The 24,666-nt window shown below is 40.0% G+C and overlaps 1 protein-coding gene across 7 annotated transcripts in view; it reads right to left on the bottom strand.

Moving 5' to 3' along the window:
• Positions 1–24,666, bottom strand: part of LOC119655778 (calcium/calmodulin-dependent 3',5'-cyclic nucleotide phosphodiesterase 1-like) — an 831,136-nt gene that overhangs the window by 95,856 nt on the left and 710,614 nt on the right. For 6 of the 7 annotated variants that reach the window (XM_038061896.1, XM_038061905.1, XM_038061856.1 and 3 more), the window contains one exon: positions 23,118–23,336. The exons of the other annotated variant lie outside the window; for it this stretch is intronic. In XM_038061896.1, coding sequence (XP_037917824.1) covers positions 23,118–23,336 — 219 coding nt within the window. The remainder of the gene's footprint in view (positions 1–23,117; positions 23,337–24,666) is intronic. 7 annotated transcript variants of the gene reach the window in all.

The following is a 24,666-nucleotide window of genomic DNA, read 5'->3' as shown; positions in this document are numbered from 1 at the left end:
CCAGCTCTAGCTAGAGTCAAGCTACGGACACTGGCTAAACCACTATTTGGGGCTGAGAGAGCTTTCTAGCTGTAGGGTGGAAGAGCTGCTTTCCATCGTGAATGCTACGGGTTGGCTCTGAAGACCAGACCCGGCTGCACTCTGCTTCCCTGCTATCATAACAGCAGTCACGATCTTGGGAGTTTGTGGCGTCAAAACAGCGCACCATAGCGCTAATTGGGCTCCTTGGAGAGGCTACTGATACTTACCTACCCAATGACCAAGTCATATTTTACAATATTACCAAATGTGAGTTGCTCAAGGCAAAGCCGTCGGCTCCTTATCTTGAGAGTTGTCAACTCCATCTTGCTTTATACAGCTCTAGTCTGGGCGCCGGCAGTGAAGCTAGGAACAAATAGAAGAAAAATTTACGCCCCACGGATTGAGCGCATTGCGGCTGTTGTGCGCTTACCGTAAAACCAGAATAGCAAAGAGGATGGGATGATTCATCAAAAGGATGCTGGGCTCACAGGATTACCCTAGATGTCTTAAAATGGGTCAAACGAAGGAACGGTGAAGTTAGCTGCGACCTAACTCAATTCTTAGGCGAACGCATACCATTACCTTCGAGCGTGACGACTCTTTACATGCAAGATGATTCCAGTGCATGCGGAGCATGCTATTTTTAACTGGTGAAGGTTCGTTGCACAAGAGGTGGAGGTGAAAGTTGACGCCGGGGCACCCGAAAATATCGTGGACCGCTTCTGAAACAACTTGCAAGGCGGTGAAAAAACTAATGAAGGCGATCTGGTGTGAAAGAATGAGCTTCGGTAAAAAGTAGTAAATAATGACACGAGCCATAGTTCGAAACTGACGCAGCCTCGCGATGTGATACCGAAATGGCTACGCATAATTTTCGCGGTCCCTGGCATCTATACTTAGCACTTTTTTCATGGACTATAGATCCTACTGCAATATTTTATTTATAATCCATTAAGAAACATCGGTTCCCAAGTTGACTTGAAAACATGTAGAATGCCCAATACCAGATAAGATGGACACCATATCGTTGATTTTCTCCATTTTTAAAATTACTGGGTGCAAAGTACCTCTACGTTGTGCATGCACATTTAACAATGCCTTTTGTCACTTTCATTCTACTTCTGCATTAGAAACGTTACAGGTGCAATCACACTTTAAACATTCTAGACTAATGGCTCTATTACTTGCGACTGACACCAACATTAGTGGACAAAATTCTGCTAACATACATTGTACTTTTGCCACTTTTGGAGCTTGAGGCTGACGTGCCTCCATATCTTGGCCTCTCATGGAACCTACGAATATAAAACCACACCAACAATCAAAACAAAGCAATTTACAATATACTAAACACATCATCGGTGAGAAATGGATCCTGTAAACATTTTAATCGGATAAATCAAAATTGAATTTCTAATGCAATAGTTCGGTTAAATTCTTTGTTAACTCACCTATGAAACGTGTTAGGTTTCACGGGCGATGGAAAAGATTAAAGATTAGACCATTTATTCCAGTAGCTTAGACTTAATTGGCTCAGCGTCTAACAAGTGTAGAATGTTGCGAGTAGTAATTGGATCAACATAGAGGTTTTATGCTTTATCAATTTCCCATAGAAGTTTGCGTCAGTGTTGCGGTGGAGAAAGGTTTCCACTTGGGTTGTTGCTAATGGCGCCTATGCTTTACGGAATATTTATGTTTCTACACTAACAAGCAGTGAATATAGGTGGTGTAAAGTGTTGTTATTATTACAAAATGTCAGTTCTTTAAAAAATAGGACCCGTTAATCCTTAATAAAGGGTCTGAACCACAAACTTAACAGCCTCCTTTCTATTGCGTTTGCTAACGATTTCCGGATCTACAAGCACTGAGTCAGTCCTAGATAAGATAAGAAAGAAATGTACCAACAAAGTGTAATTTTAAAATCATTTTCCCCAAATTAGTCAAAGGACATCCCCCAAAAAACAATTTCCTGGTGGTGAAATACCTACTCAAACTGAAATTAGTAACCAATCCAATAACTGTCCCACTTTCGACGAAACGTTCCTAAAATATCCTCTGCCCTGATATGTTGTTAAAAGATGCTGGGGACGTAATAGAATTGCTTCATTTGCGAAACTTGTTTATTGCAGGATATCACCGTTGGCAAGCAAAGAAACTCAAACAATAAACGAATAACAAACAAAACTTTATTAGCCACAAAACAATTTCGAACGCGCTAGACAAAAGCGAAAGCCTGAATGGACATTTCAGAAGAAATCTAAAGGTGGCGGGGCGAATTTTGAGAGGCTTTCTCTGGCGTGCAGAAGATCATGACCAAGCAATAAGGATGAAAATAGGCATGTCTTATTTTCCCGCAACATTAATTTCAATCCCTGAGAGAATCATCGGGTATTTTTCCATGGGAGCTGGAAATATGTACGATATATACATATCTATAGGAAATGCACAGTTTTATCCATCTTGTTCGGCTCTCGTTGTTGGCGTGGAATGTGTAGGGTAGGAAAAATCTGTTCCTTGCTAAATTGACTCTTTCAGGAATAACTCCAATTCATCCGTATGTCTGCCAATTTCCTGCGTAATAGAAAATCTCGAGTTTCTAAGGATTACGTGGCTATTCTGTTGGGAAGTTTGCAGGAGACAAATGAAAAAAAAAATCGGAGTATTTTCGCGTCAATAGTGCTAATCTCAAGGGATTGATGGCTCCGAGTAAAATGTAGAGGATTCTAGTGAGTTTAAAAGCTCCGAGTAAGGTCGGATGAGGTAGGGTGCGGAAATTAGCAGCAGCACGAAGGTCTTCTTCAATACGACCCAGGATGTAGCCAGCTGAAATGATTAATCGTTGTGAACTGGTGAAATTGAAATAACTCAGCTTTTCAAGAGCATCGATTACAAAATCTTGTCATTCTTTCGGATAGATTGGTGTTGGGATGTAATTGAAAATTTATTGATAAATATTTCCCAATTTTGTTGGTAATTCAATGACGTTGTTTATGGAATCAGTTCCTTAGAAAATTGTTTGATTGCTTTTTTGCTACCCTTGCTTTAGCTTTAGACAGGATACCTCACGGTTTTGCTGCATTAAATTCATGAAAGAATTTTAACAGGGTAGTAAAGGGAGCAAATTTTTCTTTTATCATGATGAATTTAATATTCATTTATTCAGGATAGTTCGATGAAAGCTGCAGAAAGATTGAACATACAAGTGATGTTAACGTCATGCTGAAGAGGATACTTAATAGTTCCGCTACCTTCACTTGTCGGGACAGCCTTTAGTTTAGTTTAATAGTTTTTATTTTATTTGGCTATCGAGAATGCACTATGATTGGTTTCTGGAATGTGCGCACCCTCTTCGAAAACGGTAGTGGGGGTCCTTTCTAATCTCAACGGGAATTCTAATAATATAAGCTGCACATTCTGGATCTAACCGAAGTAAGATGTTGGAAGTCTGGGGAGTATTCCTCTCCCTCTTGCAGCAATGTACTTTTGTTCTCTGGAAAACCAAGTGGTAGCAGGCGCGAATTCGGAGTCGGGTTGTTTCTGACGGCTACCTTAAGGCGCGATCTTCTCACCTCTGACAGACTTATAACTGCAAGATTCCGGTTCAGGCTAAGGAGCATAATAATTTTACAGAGTGATGTACCAACGGACAGGCACGTTTTTCTAAAGGTGACATTGTAATCATGATGGGTGGACTGAATGCCAAGTTGGACTCCGACAACATCTTGCTGGGACATATGATGGGGAAGCCCAGTCTTGGCGACTGTAACAATGGTGGTAGGAAGTTCGTGGATTTCTGAAATTTCCTCCGCCTCGATATTGGTGGCACATTGTTCGAGCACAGAGTGTGCCATAAGTTAAATTGGATTTCAAATCATCGTCATTGTATGAACAATAAGATCGACCGCTTCTCGATCAGCAGTAGATGTGGAAGTTGTCACCTGGATGTCCGTAACAAGTGAGGTGCTGACATTGGTCTTGGAAGGATCACCATATGATACTCGCTTACGTTTGCTTGTGTGTTGCGCCCCCACTTCGTGTAGCTTTGGGGAGCTGCGACTTCCTAAGTTCAACATCGACCGCTCGTATGATCCAGCTGTCGTTTGACAGTTGGGAAGCTATCTCGTTGACCGGACACTAAATATACAGAGTTACTCGTCTGAGAATATCGATAAGCATTGGGCTGTTGGGAAAGGGTTGAAAGCCCTATTGACCCTTGCGAATGATGGCGTGTATGACGCGTTCGAACTCCGGTACCGAGTGTGCCGAGAAGTTCAGCGCAGTTTACGTCGTGACAAGAGAAAATTTGCTATTGCCCTATTCAGGGATGCGAGAGATACTGCGGAGCGCAATGATTTCAGAAGTGTATATTGTATCACGAAAGAGCTTCCATGACGTCGCAAATTTTTCGATGGCCCTTTGAGGAACGCTAGCGGTCGACTCCTCATTCAAAATGATGAGAAACTGAACAGGTGTAAAGAACACTTCACCACGGTTCTTAAGCGTATCACATCCGATGAGGTTCCGCCTTTTGTGGATGAAATGGTTAGTCACTCTGACATGCGATCAATGCACTCAAACGGAGTAAAGCCGCTGTGCTTGACGCTGTCATTGCAGAGCTATTTATTGCGGCGCTTGCAGTTACTGGGGATCAGCTACTTCCACTCGTATGGAAATCTTCTGATTCCAATACTTTTCCTAAAGAGTGGAAAAAGGGGATGATTGTTAAGATTCCAAAGAATGGCACCCATTTTGAATATAAAAATTGGAGGGGAATATTGTATTCTCTGCCGTTTAAAAGAATCCTGCAATGCATCAAACAACATTTCGAAAGCTTAATCGACAGAGAACACGCTAGTTTCCGCTTCGGATCCTCTTGCGTTGATCACATCAACACCCTACGGATTATTCCGCAGCAGTGCGCGGAGTTTAGATCTTTAGATCTAGAAGGTAAACTTTCACATAATTTTGAGGTCGGAATGCGCTAGGTTTGCATTTTGTCACCGATATTTTTGTTATTGGTGACGTTCTTCATGCTGCTTTGTACGGAGAACGTGGAAGAAGAACAGAGAGTATGTACGACGATGGGAGTTTGCTTTAAGAACAGTAAAATTTTGGAGGGAGAATTTATCAATTTCGCATGCTACTGAGGATAAAAATGTCCGGGGACCGGACCGAAGTCAAGGTTTAATAATCAGCTTTTTCGCAACGTCCCATCCCCATTTAAAGTACATTGATAGTTCTATTTCAAATGTTTCCTGCACATAAATAGGTGGACTGTGAGGGATTTTGCTTCTTAAGTTTTTATGTTTTTTTTATTATAAACAATTGCTGTGAAGAAAATACAATATGTAAGTATGTTTCTAAACATATTCTAAGTTGGTCGAACTGCATTGCGACATCTCCCTGCTCACACGTTAATGCCACCTCAGGAATAGCAAAGGTTTTTTCATGAGTAAGAGCGGATTAGATTGCTACCTTCTTAACACACAGAAATACATACAATAGAGAATCAATTCTTTTTATCTGGTAGATGTTCAACCACTTATTCTTATCCTTTCTACTAACGAATCCAAAGAACGTGAGAAGGACTCGTGTAGAAACGAAAAACCTTTTCACAAGAATTTATTTAAACGGAGGAAAGTAAGATTTGTCTAGCGATCACTTGGTAAAATGTTACATAATGTTCTATTTTCATAGCATAATATAACATGTTCAGGATACTGTACATCCTGCAAAATTTTGCTATTCGTTTGGCTTGTCAATGTATTCCTTGCTTGCGAAATTCAGTTCCAAAAGAGTTCAATTTGGTGGGGAATTGACAAGGAGGCAGATTATTAAAGCACGAGGTTCCAGCAAGCTTGAGCCGAATCTAGATGAAATATGTTTCGAATCGATAATTGGCTGCCCGTACCTTACCAACCGAGTTGACTGTTGCATATTTAGATCATTACCAATTCGTGCAAACTTTAGTTTAACAATTAATATCCCAAATCTGAATAAACTCCTTTAATTTAAATAGAATCCTAACTGCGGATTGCCTGATAAAGTTCCATTAAAAACCAGTATATATTATTACAATGTTGAAGGTACCTCCGAGGCAGAGTTCTGTATTCGAATTTAAATTCTGAAAACTTTATGCTGTTACGGAATAAGATACGTTGACTTAAAAGACACGAGAGGCGGTAATTTAAGGGAAAACTACAAATAAACGGCAACTGCACTGCAGATAAAACTTTACCAGATTTGTTGGTTATTGTTGCATGAAACTGTAGTTACTGCTGTTAGTCTCACTATCTTGCCTACAAAAGGAAGTTGTCTTCAACGTTGTTGCCATCCCCTTTAAGGTAAATGTTCAGTGACCATATTCATGCATGTGAGTTTCTAAAGTTGTCGTTCTTTAGGGTCGACCAGTTGCTTTCAATGGAATGATACCTTCCGATAGAAATGCAATCTGTGAAATAACATGTAAGTTTCATGGAAACCTTCTACACATAAAATTTTATTGAGCAGTTGGATCATGACTTATATTAATTTCCATGGAAGCTACCCTGAGAAAGCGAAGTGAAAGAAGAAAGACTAGTTAATTTTTGTTAATGTGCGGATAATTTATCTTTCCTATATCAATCAATGATGGTTAGATAAGGAGAAGGAAAAAAGTTGCAAATAAGCGGTTTAAAACTCCTAGACACTTGAGAACGTATGTAGGTGGGGCGAAATTGAACCCACCAATGCGCAAATATCAAAAGGTTGAGTTAATATCTTTTTCCGGTAGGTATATATTCTAGCCGCTTAAAAACCCTTGCCCGCTGGATTTTGATATCATCAACTGCAAATCTATTTGGAGGGTTCTGTACAAAAAAGGCGTTTCGGAGAAACTCACTGCCTCACTATCCGAAGCTGTCAGCGAGACATCAAACCTGAGAGGGTGCCATTGGCGGTGGTTTTTAACCAGCCTTGCTTCGAGGATACGGAGAAATTCAGCCGATAATAATATCTTTCTGTAAATACTACAATAGATTGCTAGTCGTTCAGATTATCGTCATATCGAATGAAGAGATAGATGCATGGGTAGGTTTCCCCGTCGTGCAAATTGTACTCTCCATGGAGTCATTTCATAACATGAAGGCGCTGTCTGCAAAGTAAAAAAGATTTACCTACGAATCACCGGCTGGACATTTTTTAATTAAAGAAAGAAGCATTACCTCACCTAATCTAACATCAAAGTGATGGTACCTTAAGTTTGTATCTTCGGCCGTCATCTACCTTTGGCGACCATACGGCAATTTTCTACACATATTCCACTTCTATCTAAAGACCTTGAAATCACATGAAAAAATTGAGGATTGGTTGCCCTGCTTACCTACGAAACAAAGGGTTGCAATGCCACTTTCTCATTGAAAAACCGAATATACCCTTCGGTTAAGCTCATGGATACACTCCTCAGTCTAAAGTGGTAAAATACGTTGATCAACCAAAAAACTTGAACTGACTACCTAACAAATTTTCCAAGCAACACTTGGAATTCAAAGTCCTAGTATCCTATTTGCTTGCACATTCACATCGGAATTCTTGAAAGAGGGCAGTCTAATATCTAGACGGTTTTAAATTTAAGACTTGATAATGTTTTTATTATTTACTATATAGTAGAAAAGTGCAAAAATAAGTTAATGCGATGAAAAAAAATGTACAATGGCAACAGTATCATAGTGGGATCTCAAGCCCTGAGCAACCAAACCATCTCGGGTCTCTGTCAGTTCACCAAGAAATCGCGACAATTTGAGATGATGTTTAGTAAGATGATCAACTTCCTGGCATCTAATCATGGGAGCTAGGATCACTAAATTGGACATTAACTATTTAGGCGTTCACGGTCAAAGATATGAATTCATACTCTTTCTTGGTGAACATAATGTGCTCCTTTGCTAAACTACGCTGCATTACTATTACATGCCTTTATTTGTCAACTATGACCCCCTTCGAGCTAATAGGTACGATCCTAATCAAACACCGACATGCCTTCCAGAGATACCTGCGATGGTAATCTTCGGCAAGTTTCTCACCACCCAATTCCTCTTTCTTGATTCTCTACCTCGAGGTAATATTCACCTTTACCGAAATCACATTCCGGGTATAACATGATATCGTCAGAAGCCCCCACCTCTCTCTCGGACGGTATCCTCCGTGAAACCTTATAGCAGATATGGAGATATTCGGATTCCGTAGTATTCCTTCCTAAAGTTCTACGATATTCCAATCAATGATAGGCATCTTACCCTATAAATAAACCATCTCTATAACCACCTGTTTATCATAGAACTCAGCCAAAACACATGCTTCTCAGCAAGCTAACAAAGTTGTTTTAGTTGCAATGATATCGTAACCGTATCATGCGTCCTGGAATGCATATGCTAATGCAAGAGGCACCATCCTCTTCAAGTCTACCCAACTATTGGCCTACGTTGACGATATTAACATTATGCGAAGAATAACCCGAGATGTGCGGTCTACTTGCATCCAGATCGAGCAGGCGGCGCAAAATCTTGGGCTGCACATTAATGAAGGCAAAACGCACGATGCGACTTTAGCGTCAAAAACCAAGAACATCCAATCGCATTGGTCAACTAAGCACAATAAAGATAGGAGACTACAACTTTGAGACAGTTGATAATTTCTCGTTTCTAGGGTTGAAAATCACAACTGATAACAGCTATGACGACGAAATTCACGTACGGTTGTTGCAGTCTGCAGAGCCTATTTCTGTTCTGTTCCGCTCGAAACGTCTTACCAGGGTCAAAGCTCCTATTGAAAAAGACAATGATCTTGCAAGTTTATATGTATTCCTCGGATACGTGGATTCCTAGCAAGAAAAATTGCCAACTCTTGGTCGCGTTCGAGGGAATAATCCTCCGAAGAATTTTTGGCCCCCTACATGAGGATGGGCAATTCCGTAGCCTCTATAACGATAAGATTTATTAGCAATACTATGACAATCTAGTTGTGGATAAAACCTAGCTCAAAAAGTTGCGGTGGGCCGGTCACTGTATCCGTATGGATGAGGGTGATACAGCCTGCAATGTCTATAAGGGTCTATGGTAGAAAAAAAAGACGAGGCAGACCCTGCCTGAGATGGAGTGATGGCATAGAACAGGACGCCAGATAGCTTATGGGGATATAGAATTGGTGGACTTCGGCGCAAACCCGGGATATCTGGAGTTCCTTACTAAGGCAGGCCTAGACCAGATACGGGTTGTTGCGCCGTTGATGATGATGATGATATTGGAACCACTTCCGTAGGCCAAAACGTTGAAGCCTAATCCAAAGCATTATTCACCCTTCGTTAATTCACACCAACATATGCGCAGTCACACCGGACTGTTCCAATACCCACTTGTCTCAATCAAGCTCACTGATTCGATATTACCAATTAACTTCGTCCAGCCCAAAACAGGGACAAATTTAGTAAAATAAAAAAAAAAATCCAATTATTGTTCTAAAAAGGTGGCTTAGCCACTTTCTATACTCTCTAATTAATCATTGCTGAACGCCTACTTCCTGGCGAGTTGGAAGAATACTCAAATGACCTTTATCTAGAAAAGAATGAAAATCTACTCCCTACCGATAGCTACAAGGATATCCTCTTAACCTCCGTCAAAATATTCGAGTTGACCATCGTAATAATCATCGGTGAACACTGTGATAAAAACAATACTACTTCGGTTGAAAACGCCCTTTTAATTCATATAACTGGCATCCTCCTTTGGATTAGTTAATCCACAAGACACCTATAGCCTGTCTTCTTGATATAGGGAAAGCTTTCGAGTCTGTATTTTAGAACTTCCACCAGCACGTTTGCAAGTTGATTTTTAGTTTCCTACACAGTTCCAAGTGAAAGTTCTCTATATAATAGTCGGTTTAGAATCCCACAGGCTTTGTCCACAAATGCTTCACCAAAACGCAACTAGTCCTCAATCCTGGAAAGTGTCAAACGAATGTTTTTTGTGGGAACAGAACGAGGATAACTCCGCAAATGTCTTCCGATGGTCAGAACCTGCATCTGCCATCAACTCAACCTTCACACCTCCAACTCTTAAACAGAATGTGATTGAAAGGGATCAATTCCCCCGGATTCAAAATTTTCTTGGCGGTTTCGAAAAAAGAAACTTTAACACAGCCAGGTTGATTATAGAAATTAGGCGGGTCAATTTGTATTCCTGACCTGGCTTCGCTCCCTAACGCTCTAGTATCAGGTTAATGGGAATATGGTAGGCAGCATAACGGTTCTATAATAATCAGAAGAGAAGAAGAAAGGAGTTCAGGGAGGGCAAACGATTTTTTCAGACCCTTATAGGACTCCGGGAAGCGTAAATGGCTGCCACTGGAGTAATCAAGAAAGTTGAGGAAACTAGTCAAAGTTGCAGAAGTAGTGACACTGGTCAGGAACAAAATGCTACATTAATGGAGAATTCCTCACGAATTGATTACTAACTACCAAAAAGGCAGTCGCCAGTCGAATTAGGCGTTTCAAAAAGAGGATCTGGAGTCAAAAAATAATCCCCTGGCAAGGCGGTGGAAGCATTTGAAAAAGTCCGTAGAAGAAGAGATTGAAATAAGGGCCAAAATGATAAAGAATATAAAGACGACGATGACGTCAGAATTCCAGAAAACAAAAACTTCACAGTGCTAATGACAAGCAAAGTAAAAATAAGCCAGGCAGTTTGTCAGCAAAGGCTGTTGGTGTCCCTCAAGCGATGTTTGAGATGCGCGAGTTTGGCGACATAGATGAGATATGTATCGGTGGGTGCAATATGAGCAAGAAGGCCAAATATTGGAATGGAAAGTCGATTGTGGAATTTTTGTTTTGTAAAGGGAAAGAGGATTTCAACTGAGGGCACGCTGTCGGTAGGGGCGGATGAACAGCAACAGGTGAAAGGTCCGGTGAATATGGTGGATGAGGCAGAGCCTCATACTGCAATTCCTTCAACTTTTGAACCGTTGTTGGTAGGGGCGGATGAACAGCAACAGGCGAAAGGTCCGGTGAATATGGTGGATGAGGCAGAGTCTCATACTGCAATTCTTTCAACTTTTGAACCGTTGTTCTAGATACATGAGGCCGTGCATTGTCGTGAAGGAGTATCCCACCATCTCTGTTAACCAATCCCGGTCGTTAAATACTGAATTTTTGGTGTATTTCCTCGAGTTGGGCACAGTATTTCTATGCATTTATCGTTTCTACAGGTGCCAAAAAAGAATAGTGTATAACTCCAGCTGTAAACCACCAAACAGTCACCATTACATTCTTCGGATGGAGGCTCGGTTTCGGCATATGCCTTGGTGGCTCATCAGCATCAAGCCATTGTGCTGATCAGTGACGATTGTCGTATAACATCCACTTCTTCATTCTGTGCAAGGGATCGCTTCTGTTACCGGACAGTAAAGAACTGCAAATTTTCATTCGAAGCGCCATGTTTTGTTTCGTAAGTGCAAGTTTTTGCAAGTGTCGGGAAACTGTCGGTTGCTGAAATGACTCATTGATTAAATATAGGAGTATTTATACTTCATTATCCGATACCAACAGTGCCAATTGGTGGTGGTTTGATACAGATAATCGCAAGCAAGTGCGGGAGGTTATGGATTGGCGAGAGCGAAATGAATACACCAACAAAAAAGGATGAAAACAACAGAGATGCCCATTACAGGCTGCCCATTAGGCCGGGTCGCAGTTCCGCAATACCGGAAAACCAAGCTGAACATTGGCCTACTATGAAGACTCTAACCAGCAAAAGTCCTTGATCAGAAGGGATGGACAAGCAGCAGTACGCTAAGGTCATTAAATAAGAAGCTGTGGGGGAGTATACCAGAAATGGAAGAAGACCGGCTTCGGCGTAGGGTTAACCATATTATACCCATTATCAAGCGATAATATCTCAAAAAACTTTGTCCAGGACGAGATTTGATTTCTTGGGGTAACCCGTACCACGAAGAAGCTCAGGAGGCGGATACAATAGTTAATCTGTTTACATCTCCATCATAGAAACAAGATCGCAAAGCAATTTAAAGCATTGTTGCATGTTGTCACCATACCTGCAATAACTGAAATGGAACTTGTGAAGATTTGCAAGAGAATCGCAAAGGTTGGATATAAAAATTCCATTCATTTCAGACAAGTGGTTTGGACTAATAGGATAAATAGTATATCAACTTAAACAGGCGCTTCTATCTGGTTGACTAAGACAAAAGGATACTTTAGTATGATACTAATTAGTACACTGTTAGGTTAGGAGTCGTTTAATGCTTAACGCTGGGCTGTTTTGTGCAACATATTGTGTAGTATGACTTGCGCTATGTTCCCGTACTGGGAAAGGTTACTGATATTGGTGATATTGGATCTAGTGGTTAAGTCTATCAGTAGCGTGGGTGATGGTCAATATCTGGGGCTCGAGGAGAAAGCCCCAGAATGTGAAAGTAATTGGACGAAGGTTAACATGATCTACAGTTAAGTAGCGAGACGTTTGAAGTTTTTTTGAGGAGAATCTTAAGCAAAGCAGCGTGGATTGTTGCAAAAATACTGTCGTGAGGTGTTGTGGATAAAAGAGAAATAAAACGAATCGACTTGAATAAGGTGTAGGGTGGCTAAGTGCAGCAGGTCAATAATATAATAATCGTTGGCGCAACAATTCATATTGGATTAGGGCTTTGAAGTGTGTTAGAGCACTTCATTCAAGACCGTAACGATATACTACAATACATTGTAGGAGGCAATGTGGTTAGTATTGCGCTCGCCCGAGATTATTATCCTGATTTGAGTCAGGTACTCATTCACAGCTGAGTTGACTGGTATCCAGCATCCAGTCACGATAAAAAATCCGCTACGACAGCCTAGCGCTGTAATCGCCCCACCCGAGCCAGCAGGGCCATAATCACTGCAAAAACAGCAACAACCGCCGGATAGTCCCAATGAGCCTCTGGACTCACATTAATCCCCTATATACTCTGAAAGTCAGTAAAACTCGTAAAACATTATCGACCCAATACTGGAATCGAACCAAACCTGTCTCCTGAAGAAATCAGTAGCAACAATTGGTGGAGCTTGGGAAGGTAAAACACATAACGAAGGTGCGACGACTGGAAAGCATGGTAGCTTCGGGGGTGAATATTCTGCAGGGAAAAAACAACGAGGATTCTCGGATGGTTTGGAGGTTAGACCATTGTGGTGCTAGTGGGTGTGAATTCCGCACTGTTGCAATTCGACAATGAAGAGCCTGTTTAAGAATTACATTTTCAGTCTTAACAAAGAAGAATTTATTTAAATAAGAGTCTCATTTACAAAAAAACTTTTAAAATCGAATTTTGAAAGCGCCTAGTTAAAATCCTCTGCACCTCCTGTCTCTATATGAAAGCCTTAGTTCCAATGAATGTGCTAATATCGATGCTTTCTCTATCGATATTCAACCTGCTTTTCTCAAATATTTGCAGTAGTAATAGACGTACGTTAGTTGGTTTGACTTTGGCAAAAGGATAAACTTGTGCACAATGAGGATTGTCGTCACGCTAAGGATTCAAGTAGACATGAACTTTCTTTGTTCGTTCCGTTTTCATTTGGGTAAGGTACAAGTACATGCAAGTGGGTGACGTTGCATTCTATGTGAATCGATAGTAGATAAAAGAAGAAAGAACCTCGGATAAGTTTGTTTGAAAAGATTTGCAGCAAATGCACGTTACGAAGGATGTTTATATGCATTTAAGAAGTGATAAAAGATTTTATCAATGTAAGTTATTTTCACTGATTTAAAAGGGTAAAAATTAACATAGAAATGCTTTAAGATAGATACGTATTGGATATTAAAGACCCATACGTAAAGGAGACACTCGGTTTTTTTTTTCAAATTTCCATCAAAATTAATACCATCATCTGTAAACTCTCAAGAAGAAAATCTCCAGTTCATAATATTCTAATGAGATGTCTGCTTGTGCTGACAAGGATGCTTAACGTTTGATATTCAAATGAACTAATTAGGTTTCATTTGAACGGCAGCAGTAGATATTTCTGGAAAGATTGTTCAATTGTTTACTTAGGGTACCTACCCAAAACAGCCCCGAGGACTTATTGGAAATTCCGCAGTTAACGACGAAAATCATTATAAAGGAAGAATAGGAGACTTATTCTCTAAAGGCTGTAATCCTTAATAATGGGTACATACTCAAAGGACGTATGTATATATGTAGACATCGCCGTATATTATATTTTATAATAGTAGAAAACGCTTCCTATAATTTTGCCATGTGAGCATATGCATAAGTACATTTAACGACAAGTTAATAAGCTCATAAGCGTTTGAAGTATTTTCCCTTTGATGATAAAGTAACATGGAGTAACGAGGAACGTTTACAGAAAAAAACTATTGTATGGTAGTTTCACTACGGATTAGACAGTATAAATTATCCCAATATAATCGACGCCACACACGCTAGGAGTGTCGATAAAATTAAAGGTAAAAATCAGTTATAACATCACAAGATTCAAGGCAACGAACCTCAATGATATCTCACGAACATACTCAAAACCAAAATACAAATCTGTAATGAGGATTATGATAATAAGGAAAGTTTGATTTCGAACAAGTCAGTAGTAAATATTATGCCTATCAATTAAACGCTTGGTGATAACTATAAAAGTTGTAGAGACGGATGTTAATATTAACAAAGTAAGAGAAGGTTAGGTAATTGAAAAATTTAACGCGAAGTCAATGTGCAACATGGTTAGCAGCGATGAAATCCCCCAGTTTTATATCGGGACACGTAAGAGCCATAGCTGGAAAAAATTGAAGAAAGCTAAAACGCATTGCATCTAGCATTTGAAGTATCTTTAGTCATACAAACGAAGTGGACCTACACAATCTCAAAATTGCCAGAAATTTGGCCAGCATGATCATACGGGTCATTCACGAGGTCGGAGCTAATTCGAAGATGTGAAAAATGGGGAAATTTGGCCATGCAGATTCGCTAGCAGCTACGTGCCATTGCCATGGACCATAGCTATTTCGGATAATACTCCAATGTTTATCAAGAATGAACTCACAAATCATTAAATTTCTTTAAAGTATTATTCTAGGTAATAGTCGATCCAGGCTCCCAATTTAACTCTGGCTGCTGAATAGTGACAACAGCTCATCTCAATTTGTTTTTGAGCTAGAGTTCATGCGCATTTGACTGTTTCCAAATTTTGGCTCCCCGCCTTCTTGCCTATGAATCAAACTTTCCTTTATTTGATTCCAATCCAACCTCATTGATGGAGCGATGCACGGTTTGTGCTAGCTTCTAGATCTCATTATTCCATTATCTGTGACCTACACAGTGCCAAAAATTAACAATAGCTAAAATCAAAAGTACCTCCACCATTATCTAGATAGCCGACCCCAACCACAATGCTAAATAACCCAGCCCAAGAGCATTCATTTGCAAACCCTGCTTCCCAAAATTGAGAGGAATTTACTGTTACAATAACTCAGGCAATTATCAAGTTAACGTCATCAAGATAGGTATGTTTAAAGAGATGTTGCGAAACCAAAAGCAAATTCTGCCGTCATAAAATGCAAGTTGACAAACTTAGAAACATGGAAAATCCCATACGAGGGAGGAAAGAATTGTCGAATTTGTCACGCCTTTTAATGGGACCCGGGCTAGTTCTCGTCGGAGAGTGGTGTCGGGTATATTTTTAAGCAATGCAATAGTGAAACCTCGGAATGGTAGAGTTGGTTGGGTTCATCAATGTGAATGTAGGTAAGATGAATCTTTGGAGATTTAGTCCTGATTTCAAGCATTCGTCGGATTATGTATTCGTACATAGCTAACAATAAATATTCCTTCATATATTTCTAAATCCTAAGGATATATATGTACATATTAAAGACATAAGTATTATGCTCATCCTAAATGAACAGATATTGCCGATTACTACTTACTGGTCCGTACATATATATACATACACATGTGCATGCATTTATATTGAACAACGCACGTATCTAGATTGAATGTACGCATCTGAATATTTCCGCTTTATTTCATACAGAAAACCCAATACCACTTATGCGTGGTTATCTGCCCACAATTTCTAAAATGTAGAAATACGTCATTATTAACTTTATTTGATCAGGTAATGGAATGGGATGTATTTGTGATTACTTTATGATTTTTCGGTCCCGGTATCTGTCGGTATTTGTGATTACTTTCTGATTTTTCGGTCCCTTTACGGTACCTACATTTTGGGCTCTAGCTCGCCTATCTCGAACCTGATATTCTCTTAAAACTCAACGTAAAATCAAGCGAAGCATTGCATATAAAGAAACTCGCAGACCACAGGTTCACGCCAAATTTCATGACAATAAGTTCAGCCGTTTCCGAGTAAATTGGGTGTGATCCGCAGACATGAAAGTTCTGGGGGTTTAAAGTGCCAGCCGTGTAAGCATAATTCCATGGTTCTCTTCGGACACGGACACTCCACACTTGAGCCCGCAATATGGGTACAATTGCAACCATCTTAAAATTCCCACTAAGGGGCCAACCGCAAGCAACCTCTTCCAGGAATTCACTCGGGGCATACGCTTTCTGAAAGTCAACCCAGTCTCGTGGTACTAGATAACCTCCGGTGAGCCAAGAACCTTTTCAGATGAGACCCGTTGTAGACTCGGGGCTCACCACTATTCTCGAGTGCGTGGGGCGGCACTCCTCAACGGGTTAGCTGATGACGGACAGACAGACTATGAATCGAAACCTTACAAATCAGAAATGAATGAAATGCCAGGAGAACAAAATTACCGTCAAAACCGCACGGACGACGGCTAGATGAGGTCGAAAGCGAAAGAGATAACTTTGCCATGCGGAGATAGAATCTACTTGGCGTGGTGGCTGCTTTTTGATAGAGAGTTTCCACAGATAAAATGTGAATTACTGCTGTCGGAATTGGATGCTGGGGCAAAGTTGATTTAGGAGCAATTGAGAGCGATGCAGTTCAATTACGAATTATTCAATCAGACCCAGGTGCAGGAAGCGAATGACACGGAGATTGTATTGCTTCATGCATCTTTAGCATCACTTTAAAATTACGTTCAATTCGTGGAGAGAAGAAGTGATATAGTCGAGCTTCATAATCGGGAACCTCTTATTTCTATTAAAAGAGCAATCGTGCGTACGTGGAGAAACTTTTAGTTTGTCCATCAGTTGCTGGAGCAGCTGATGAAAGTTCGAGTGGTTCAAAGTGTTAGTGACCTTTTTCTCGAAATTGATGTGCTATGGCTAGTTAGTACATTAAATTCTCCATATTTTGTTTTGGATTTAACAAGATTTATATTTACCTCCGTTTTGAAAAAATTCTTTATCATTTGTCTGAAAGTCTATAGGCACCGCCTTAGAATTGTCAAACTTCGTATACGCACCACCAAATATGTGTGAAGTTCTGTAATTAGAAACCTTGAACGGGCATTTCAAAAGGAAGGAATTATTGGCAAATGCGTAATTAGGATTTTGATCTGGGCATGCGACAATACAACGTCGGATATTTGCTGGTGGATTAGCAATAGTGAGTGCCTAAGTGACATGGAAAAGATCTGTGATAGCATCTTATTGGATGGGCGGGTTCTTATACGGCTTATACGGCACACAAGAAGGTAACTGAAGTACCAGTTGAAGTTCAGAAGATGATCAATGACATGTTTTGAGCGCATTTCTGATAAGAAGTGTGTTAGATACCTGACTGTGCGTCTTGATAAATGTCTCCAATTTGAAGAGCACGTTAAAGTCATCTTGTAAGCTTCATGTCCTTTCGAAGTCTCTTCTATGCCCTACATTTTAGCCGAAGATTAAAATCATTTGCTACCTTTCCCCGGTTAGATCAGTACTTACGGGTGTGCTGTTTGGTTTAACTTGAGTGTCAGGCAAGTGGAGAAATTAAGGATCTTTGAAAGGAAGTGTATGTGCGCTTGTACGGGGCGTAACAGGACTGCTTCGTCAAATTGTAAGCATTATGTAACTAATGAGGTGAGGTATGCAGCTGCCGCTGTTATTGTTAGATTGATTCGCAATCGCATAGTGAGATCCACATGGTGAAAACCCTTAGGTATTGCAGTTGTTCTACCCAAGTGAAGGACATTCCGAGAAAACGGACATCATTCTCCCGAAGTGTCCGAGTATGGACAGGAACGGTTTAATTCTTGATTCTGCCGGTGACACCGGATATCACCGGATATAGTCGTGTGGGGTATCAAATCAAAAGTATGGAGTAGTACTTTTCAATGCTGGCTCCAGTTTTGATATTTAAAGCAATGGGGAAGCGAGAGGGCCGGAAATTGGTCAGTTCTTTCACGGACCCTTTCTTAAAACCTACCCAACCTGAAAATCTGAGGTAATGCAAGTTACGATCCCATCAATTTTGATGCAAATCGCACTATTACTAATATAGTAAATAGTACGTTGAAATTATCGCTTCATTGTAAATTATGAGACCTTGAATGCCAGTATCACGCTACACTGACCAAAATGGTTAGTCTGGCCAAAATGGTTAGTCCATCTTTTTGTTAGATTTTAAAAACAATCCCCCATAGTGACTTAGCATCAAGAAATGAAGGCACGGAAGAATTTGCATGCTGTGAAACTTTTGGGGTAAATTTACCATGAGACGAAAATGTGGAACTCTTGGCATAAGTTGATCGTGTCGATTTACATTGTTCATATGACACTCAATCGTGGAACCATTAATTGTTAGCACATACTAACGTAGCATTTAATCATGTGAATGCTAATTGAGGATTGTTATTGACCCGACCCATTGTTAACAGATTATGTAGGGAAGGGGGCGATGATTAAGAAAGGTTAAGATTTAGGCCTAAATAATGCACGACAGACCAGAATTCCGCCATGTTATTTATAGAATATGCTGGTCCCAAGCCAAGATAAAAGAGGAGGGTTTGAGACAACGTACTTGGCCCTAGAAAAATAAAAATAAAATACTTAGATCAGGAAAAGAGATAAATCACGTATGGTCTGTCTTGGTAACTAAAAAAACGCATTAAATGTCGCGAAAAACAGAAACGAACGAGTTAAATTCAAAGCTCGGAGATATGCTAAGGCGTTCACCTCAGTCGACGCTGTAGGATGTGCCTCGGCTGGGCAAGGGCTTATGCGCATGGTTAGGATGGAAGTAAATTGGTCCGAGCAAAACAAATACGTGTCTGCACGGTAAATATTGGTACCCTCATTGGAAAAGACGGAGGAACTCGTAAGAGCCCTTCAGAAAAGGCGCATTGATATTTGCACATTACGAGGAACTCAATGGTGTGGTGCTAGGAGCTTACATATAGAACTATAAACTTCTCTATTTTGGCAGCTCAAACACTTAATATGGTAAATTGCCACTTCTGAGGGTTTCCGGGATGCCAGTAAAGAGGTCGAACGATTTGACGAGTGGCGGATAAAGTTCGTCATTACATCAGCTGATCGTAGGACTTACCTTTACACAGCAGTCGCAGGTCGCCTGATGCCGAGAAGGATTCCTTCTGGAAATATCTCGATACAAAGATCTGCAACGTACCTTCTGTTAACTATATCGTCATTATGAACAATCATAATGGTCACGTGGGTGAAACGGCAGAGTGGTGAGTGTGTAATTGATTTTGAAAACACTCACGAACTTGTACTTGTGAATATATGGCTTTTCAAACGATTGCCTCAGTAAAACGCAAATCGACTATATCTTTATAAGACATTTTACCAACTTCACTGGAAGAAGAAGAATGGTGGAGCCAAGTTAAAGACAGGATCTACAAAGCGGCCTATTCAATCGGTGCATTTATCGAGATACTTGGTTGTAGAATGACGATGTCCAAATGAAGGATTGGGAAAAGAAATGCCTTTACCATAAGTTTCTCGATAGTAAAACGCTGATGAATTGGCAAACTCATAAGAATACCAATTGGAAAGCTAAGAAAACGATCGCTGTTATCGGAGCAGACGATTGCAAAGATCTTTATGTTAAACTGCGCAGTCGGGACGGGGAGATAGATCTGTATCGACTTGTCAAAAACCGATACCAACGTACACAAGGCATCGAACACTCTGTTGCGTTAATGATAAGATCGGTACTATGCTTACCGATCGACGAGCGACGAAGGGTAGATAGCGGAAATATTTCATATTTATACACTGCGCGGTTAGTCATTAAGAAACAACATGAGAAAAATCGCACTTCTGCACTTCTGGATCTAGAAAAGGCGTTCCACCGTATACCACACAAACTCATCTGGTATGTTTTACGAGAACCCCTAGCACCAGCGTTTTTCAAACGTGTTTGTTCCGAAACATTTGAATTCCTTTAATGGTCTCTTCCTGTATTCCAGCAGAGGTATACAAACTGGTATTCCAACACCGGTGAAACCTACTGCCCGGCGCATTCAACGCTTGATTGAAAGAGGGTGCTGGTCAGCAAATGAAATGTGACCCTGAGTTGCCGTCTCCATTCCGCTCGCTTTGTATGCTTGAGACTGCTGGAAAAGAAGTAGACACCTACCTCCACGGCAGATCGGTTTTAGAGCAGGCAGATCCACAGTTGATGCTGTCATGTAAGTCGTGGATGCCGTTCTACGATCAGAGGCACATAGCCGCCGAACTCGACGGGTGATGCTCCTCGTAACGCTTGACGTCAGAAACATCTTTAATTCCGTAAGATGGAAAGACATTCAAGGCACACTAGACAATACTTTCCACGGCCGAAGTATCTCTTACGGATATTGAACGACTATCTGAGGAACGGCTCCTTGCTCTGTGAAACTAGCATAGGGACCCATCCTAGGGCCGGACCCCTGGAACGCTACCTATGATAATCTACTTAAACTCGACATGCTAGAAAAGTCGCGTCTGGTCGGTTATGCAGATGGTGTCGCGGCGCTTGTTGCTCTACACGCTATCGAACAGGCGCAAAGCAGTATATTGATGCGATGGATGACTACTCATGGTTTCAACCTTGCATTGAAAAAAATGGAAGTACTCATCGTGACTAAAAAGAGAATTTTGACCCTGCGTGTCATATCGTTTGGTGAGTCGATAATCGAGTCAAAACCAGCGATAAAATACCTCGGGATGACTCTTGATTCAAAGATGAGCTTTTGTGAGCAAATCAAAGCAGCAGTGAACAAGGCTGCAGCTGAAGTTTTCGGGTTAAGTAGGCTAATGGCAAACATTGGGGGTTCTACGTCTAGCAGGCAACGTCTCCTGATGAGTTCAACGCAGTCTGTCCTGCTCTATGGTGCAGAAGTATGGGCTAGCGCTCTTGGCTAGGGGCTATATTGTAAACGTTTCTCGCAAGTGTAGAGACGGGGAGCTTTGCGGGTTGCATTTGCGTACCACACTGTCTCTGAACTGGCTGTGATGTTGATCATGGGAGTGATCCCCGTTGCTTTTCTTGCTAAGGAGCGTCAAGCCATATACAAGAGCAAGGAAGAAGAGCCAAGGGAGATGGTTGTTCGTAAAGTCGAAAAACCGGAAACTTGTCGCTACAGGCATAAAAGGTTTTGTGTTTCCCTACGTCAGGAGCGATGGATGCATGACAGTTCCGCGCGTACATAGCTAAAAATGCCATTGCCCTCTATTTTTTAGGAAGCCATTTAAATAAATAATTTGATGGAAAGTTAACCTACAAAAGAATCAAAAAAGCGAAGTAGATTCTTCATGAATGGAATTTAAATATTTCACTCGAAAGTCAATTATTCTCGTTAGCATCTTATTTGTATGGCTTAGGATGCGGTAAATTATCACGAAGTTGATCAGTTTGAACTGCTATAACTTTGCCGTTAATAGTCGAATTTTCATGTGTGGGATTTCGTAGTTCCCATAAGTCCCTCAAATTTCGTTCGGATCGGTTTTGGAGAAAAGTGGGTACGACAGAAGGTTTTGTTTTAAGTAAAATCTTAAAAAAATGATCACTTTGTATTCAATTATATCACTTTTATGAGTTTCTCTCAGAGTTTTTATATACATTTTTCACGTCGACGACTGTGATCATAAAAGTTGACAGGATTTAAGTTAACGTTTTGCAAATAATGTTTAATAAAACCTGGTATATGGAAAGATTTATGGATGCCGGAGTGATGGTTTCGTGTGTGCCCTGGTATTCTAGAAATTCTGCCCAATTTGGTGGTTGAATCCTTCCTGGTCATGCTATTGGATATTAATTGGCTATATTATATAGCCTATGTTGAATGGAATACAGAAGGGTATACTTTTCACATTTTAGATGGGATAGTCTAGCTACTGGAATGGTTCAAGTTTTATAATTATAAATAATTTGGAGTCAAATACTTTCAAATACAGGATGAGAACGTAATAATATAACTGGAAGGGCAACGTTCGAAACCTTCCACATGGTTTTATGTTACACGGTTCACATAGACGGTCAAGTTTAATTCTGTTGGCTGAAAATACACTTTTCATTCCACAGGTGAAAGCGGTTATGAAAAGCGATTTTTACACATTCACACATAAGATATCAACACGTCCACGCTTCCGATCATTCCACACAAAATTCAAATATAAAAAAACATGCAAAATAGTATAAAATAGAAAAATTTGCTCCATTAAATATTTACATGTTCGAAAGATTTAAATTTAAAATGCTGATGGTATTCAGGCTAGAAAAGGGTTCTCAGCAAAACGGACACAAGACAAGACGAAACATGGGACTCTTTCAAGTAACATGACAATAACACACGAGACAAGGACAATTGTTTTGGGGAGCGTTTTGCATAGAATGAAATATTTAATACAAAACATATCACGCAGGGAATTCCTATTTTATGGGTTTGACTACAGTCATTCGTGTCATGGAAAACTATAGCTTTATGAAAAATAAATGTCAAGTTAAAGTTAGTTGCGAGTAGAAAGAAAATGAATGAAAACAAATCGAAGATAGTAAAGATTTCGATTGTTCTTAGTTGGTGAATTATTAATTAAGAAAAAATGTTAGAAACTGTAATTGTTTATGAACTATGGAATCTTATAATAAATTAAAGAAAAACAAACGGACAAACTTCTGACTATTTAACTTATGTTTGTACATTTTTGACATGGATCGAGCCCAAACTGGTGTACGTAGTCGTCGTCGTTGTATTGCACCACCACCCAAACCAGTTTTCCCACTGGGCGGTGGCCCCGTCGGACCACTGTGCGTTGGTGGTGCAGTCGAAGGACCCTTAGTCCGGGGCGTAACTCCATCATTTGTACTCGATTGATTGCTACAACTGTCGTTTTTATCACGTGAAGAGGCACCATCTTGACTTTTGTGTTTGTTTAATTGTTCCGTGTAGATATTTTTGCAATATTTGTGATTTTGGTTGTGTTTCAGGTTTGTATGTTTTAGGTTTTTTTTCAATTATTGTTTGTAGCAACCATCGAACAAATTTTATCGTCAACATGAGAGATTTTACGAAAGTTAGCGATGGAAGAAAAAGTAATAAAATATTTTAATAAAACTCACTCCAGGCACACATTTTATTATTATGGGATAGAGGCACTTTCTGGTATTAATTCCCAGACGATCCCGGGAAAGTTTGCTTTGAACTTTTAGAAATAGATGGAGGCGAATGCTTCATTTTATTTTGGAAGCATATTCGTTTACCCTTCAACAGGACTACCTACAAGCTACAATAAACCCAAAGGTATGTATTGTTTGCACGTTTGTGGTCCCAGAAACTAAAGGTGACAAAGTCAGTCGGCTTTCATGTTATTGATGCAGCCAAAATAATAAAAAGGAAAAAGGAACAATGGGACCATATTTGTTTTCAATGAAAATCGACTGCTTCTTGTTCTAATTTTTACCAAAATTCGCCGCAATCATTTCTAAAAGTTCAATTTATTGCACAAGGGTTAGACTAATTTCACAGTCCTTGATACAAAACTTGGAATAATTTTTGGTGCGCGAACCCTAACAAAAAGTCATAAACCTTCATAATTTATTCATGAGATCATAGCATCACATTTAATATAGGCGTTTCCCGCCACCATTACGTATTTACTTGATTTTATCATTGGCTACTTTTCGCCGTTCTAAAATATGTAAAAAGTTCCATGTCCTTCAAATTCTCCTCATGAAAAGGTGAGTAAGATTCACTTTTCCCTTAATTAATATTAATTTTTTTTCCGTGAAAGAATTTTACCTGTTCTGCTTCTGTCTACCGAGGGTAGCTTTTCGCATTTTTAAAGTGGAAAGTTTTGAAACAAAGACAACCAAAAAAGGAAGCATAGGAAAAGTTTTTTTTTTCTCCCTAGAAAATGAATTAAAAATATCCTGAATAGAAAAATGTACGATAAAGAATGAACTGTGCGATAGCATCAACGAGAACGAGAACAACACAATCATAATAAAAGCAGGAAAATGAAAAATATTTTCTTTTCTTTCCACGAAATTCAATTTTATGACGGACACTATGTAAAGGAAATTAAAGGAGGCGAACGTTCTGAATAACTATGCCGAAATATTTCAAAGGAACTCAGCAAAGTATGCAGGCAAAATTTTAAGTTCCTTGAAAATTTCAATTAAGGATATGCGGCTGTTAGAACATTTTTGTTTAAATGACGTAAATATTAACTGCGCACTGGAACGCTAAG

The sequence above is a fragment of the Hermetia illucens genome, chromosome 1 (genome assembly GCF_905115235.1).
Source record: "Hermetia illucens chromosome 1, iHerIll2.2.curated.20191125, whole genome shotgun sequence".
Taxonomy (NCBI): Eukaryota; Metazoa; Arthropoda; class Insecta; order Diptera; family Stratiomyidae; genus Hermetia; species Hermetia illucens.
The sequence above is the reverse complement of the archived record's forward strand: the minus strand, read 5'-3'. Positions and strand labels throughout refer to the sequence as shown.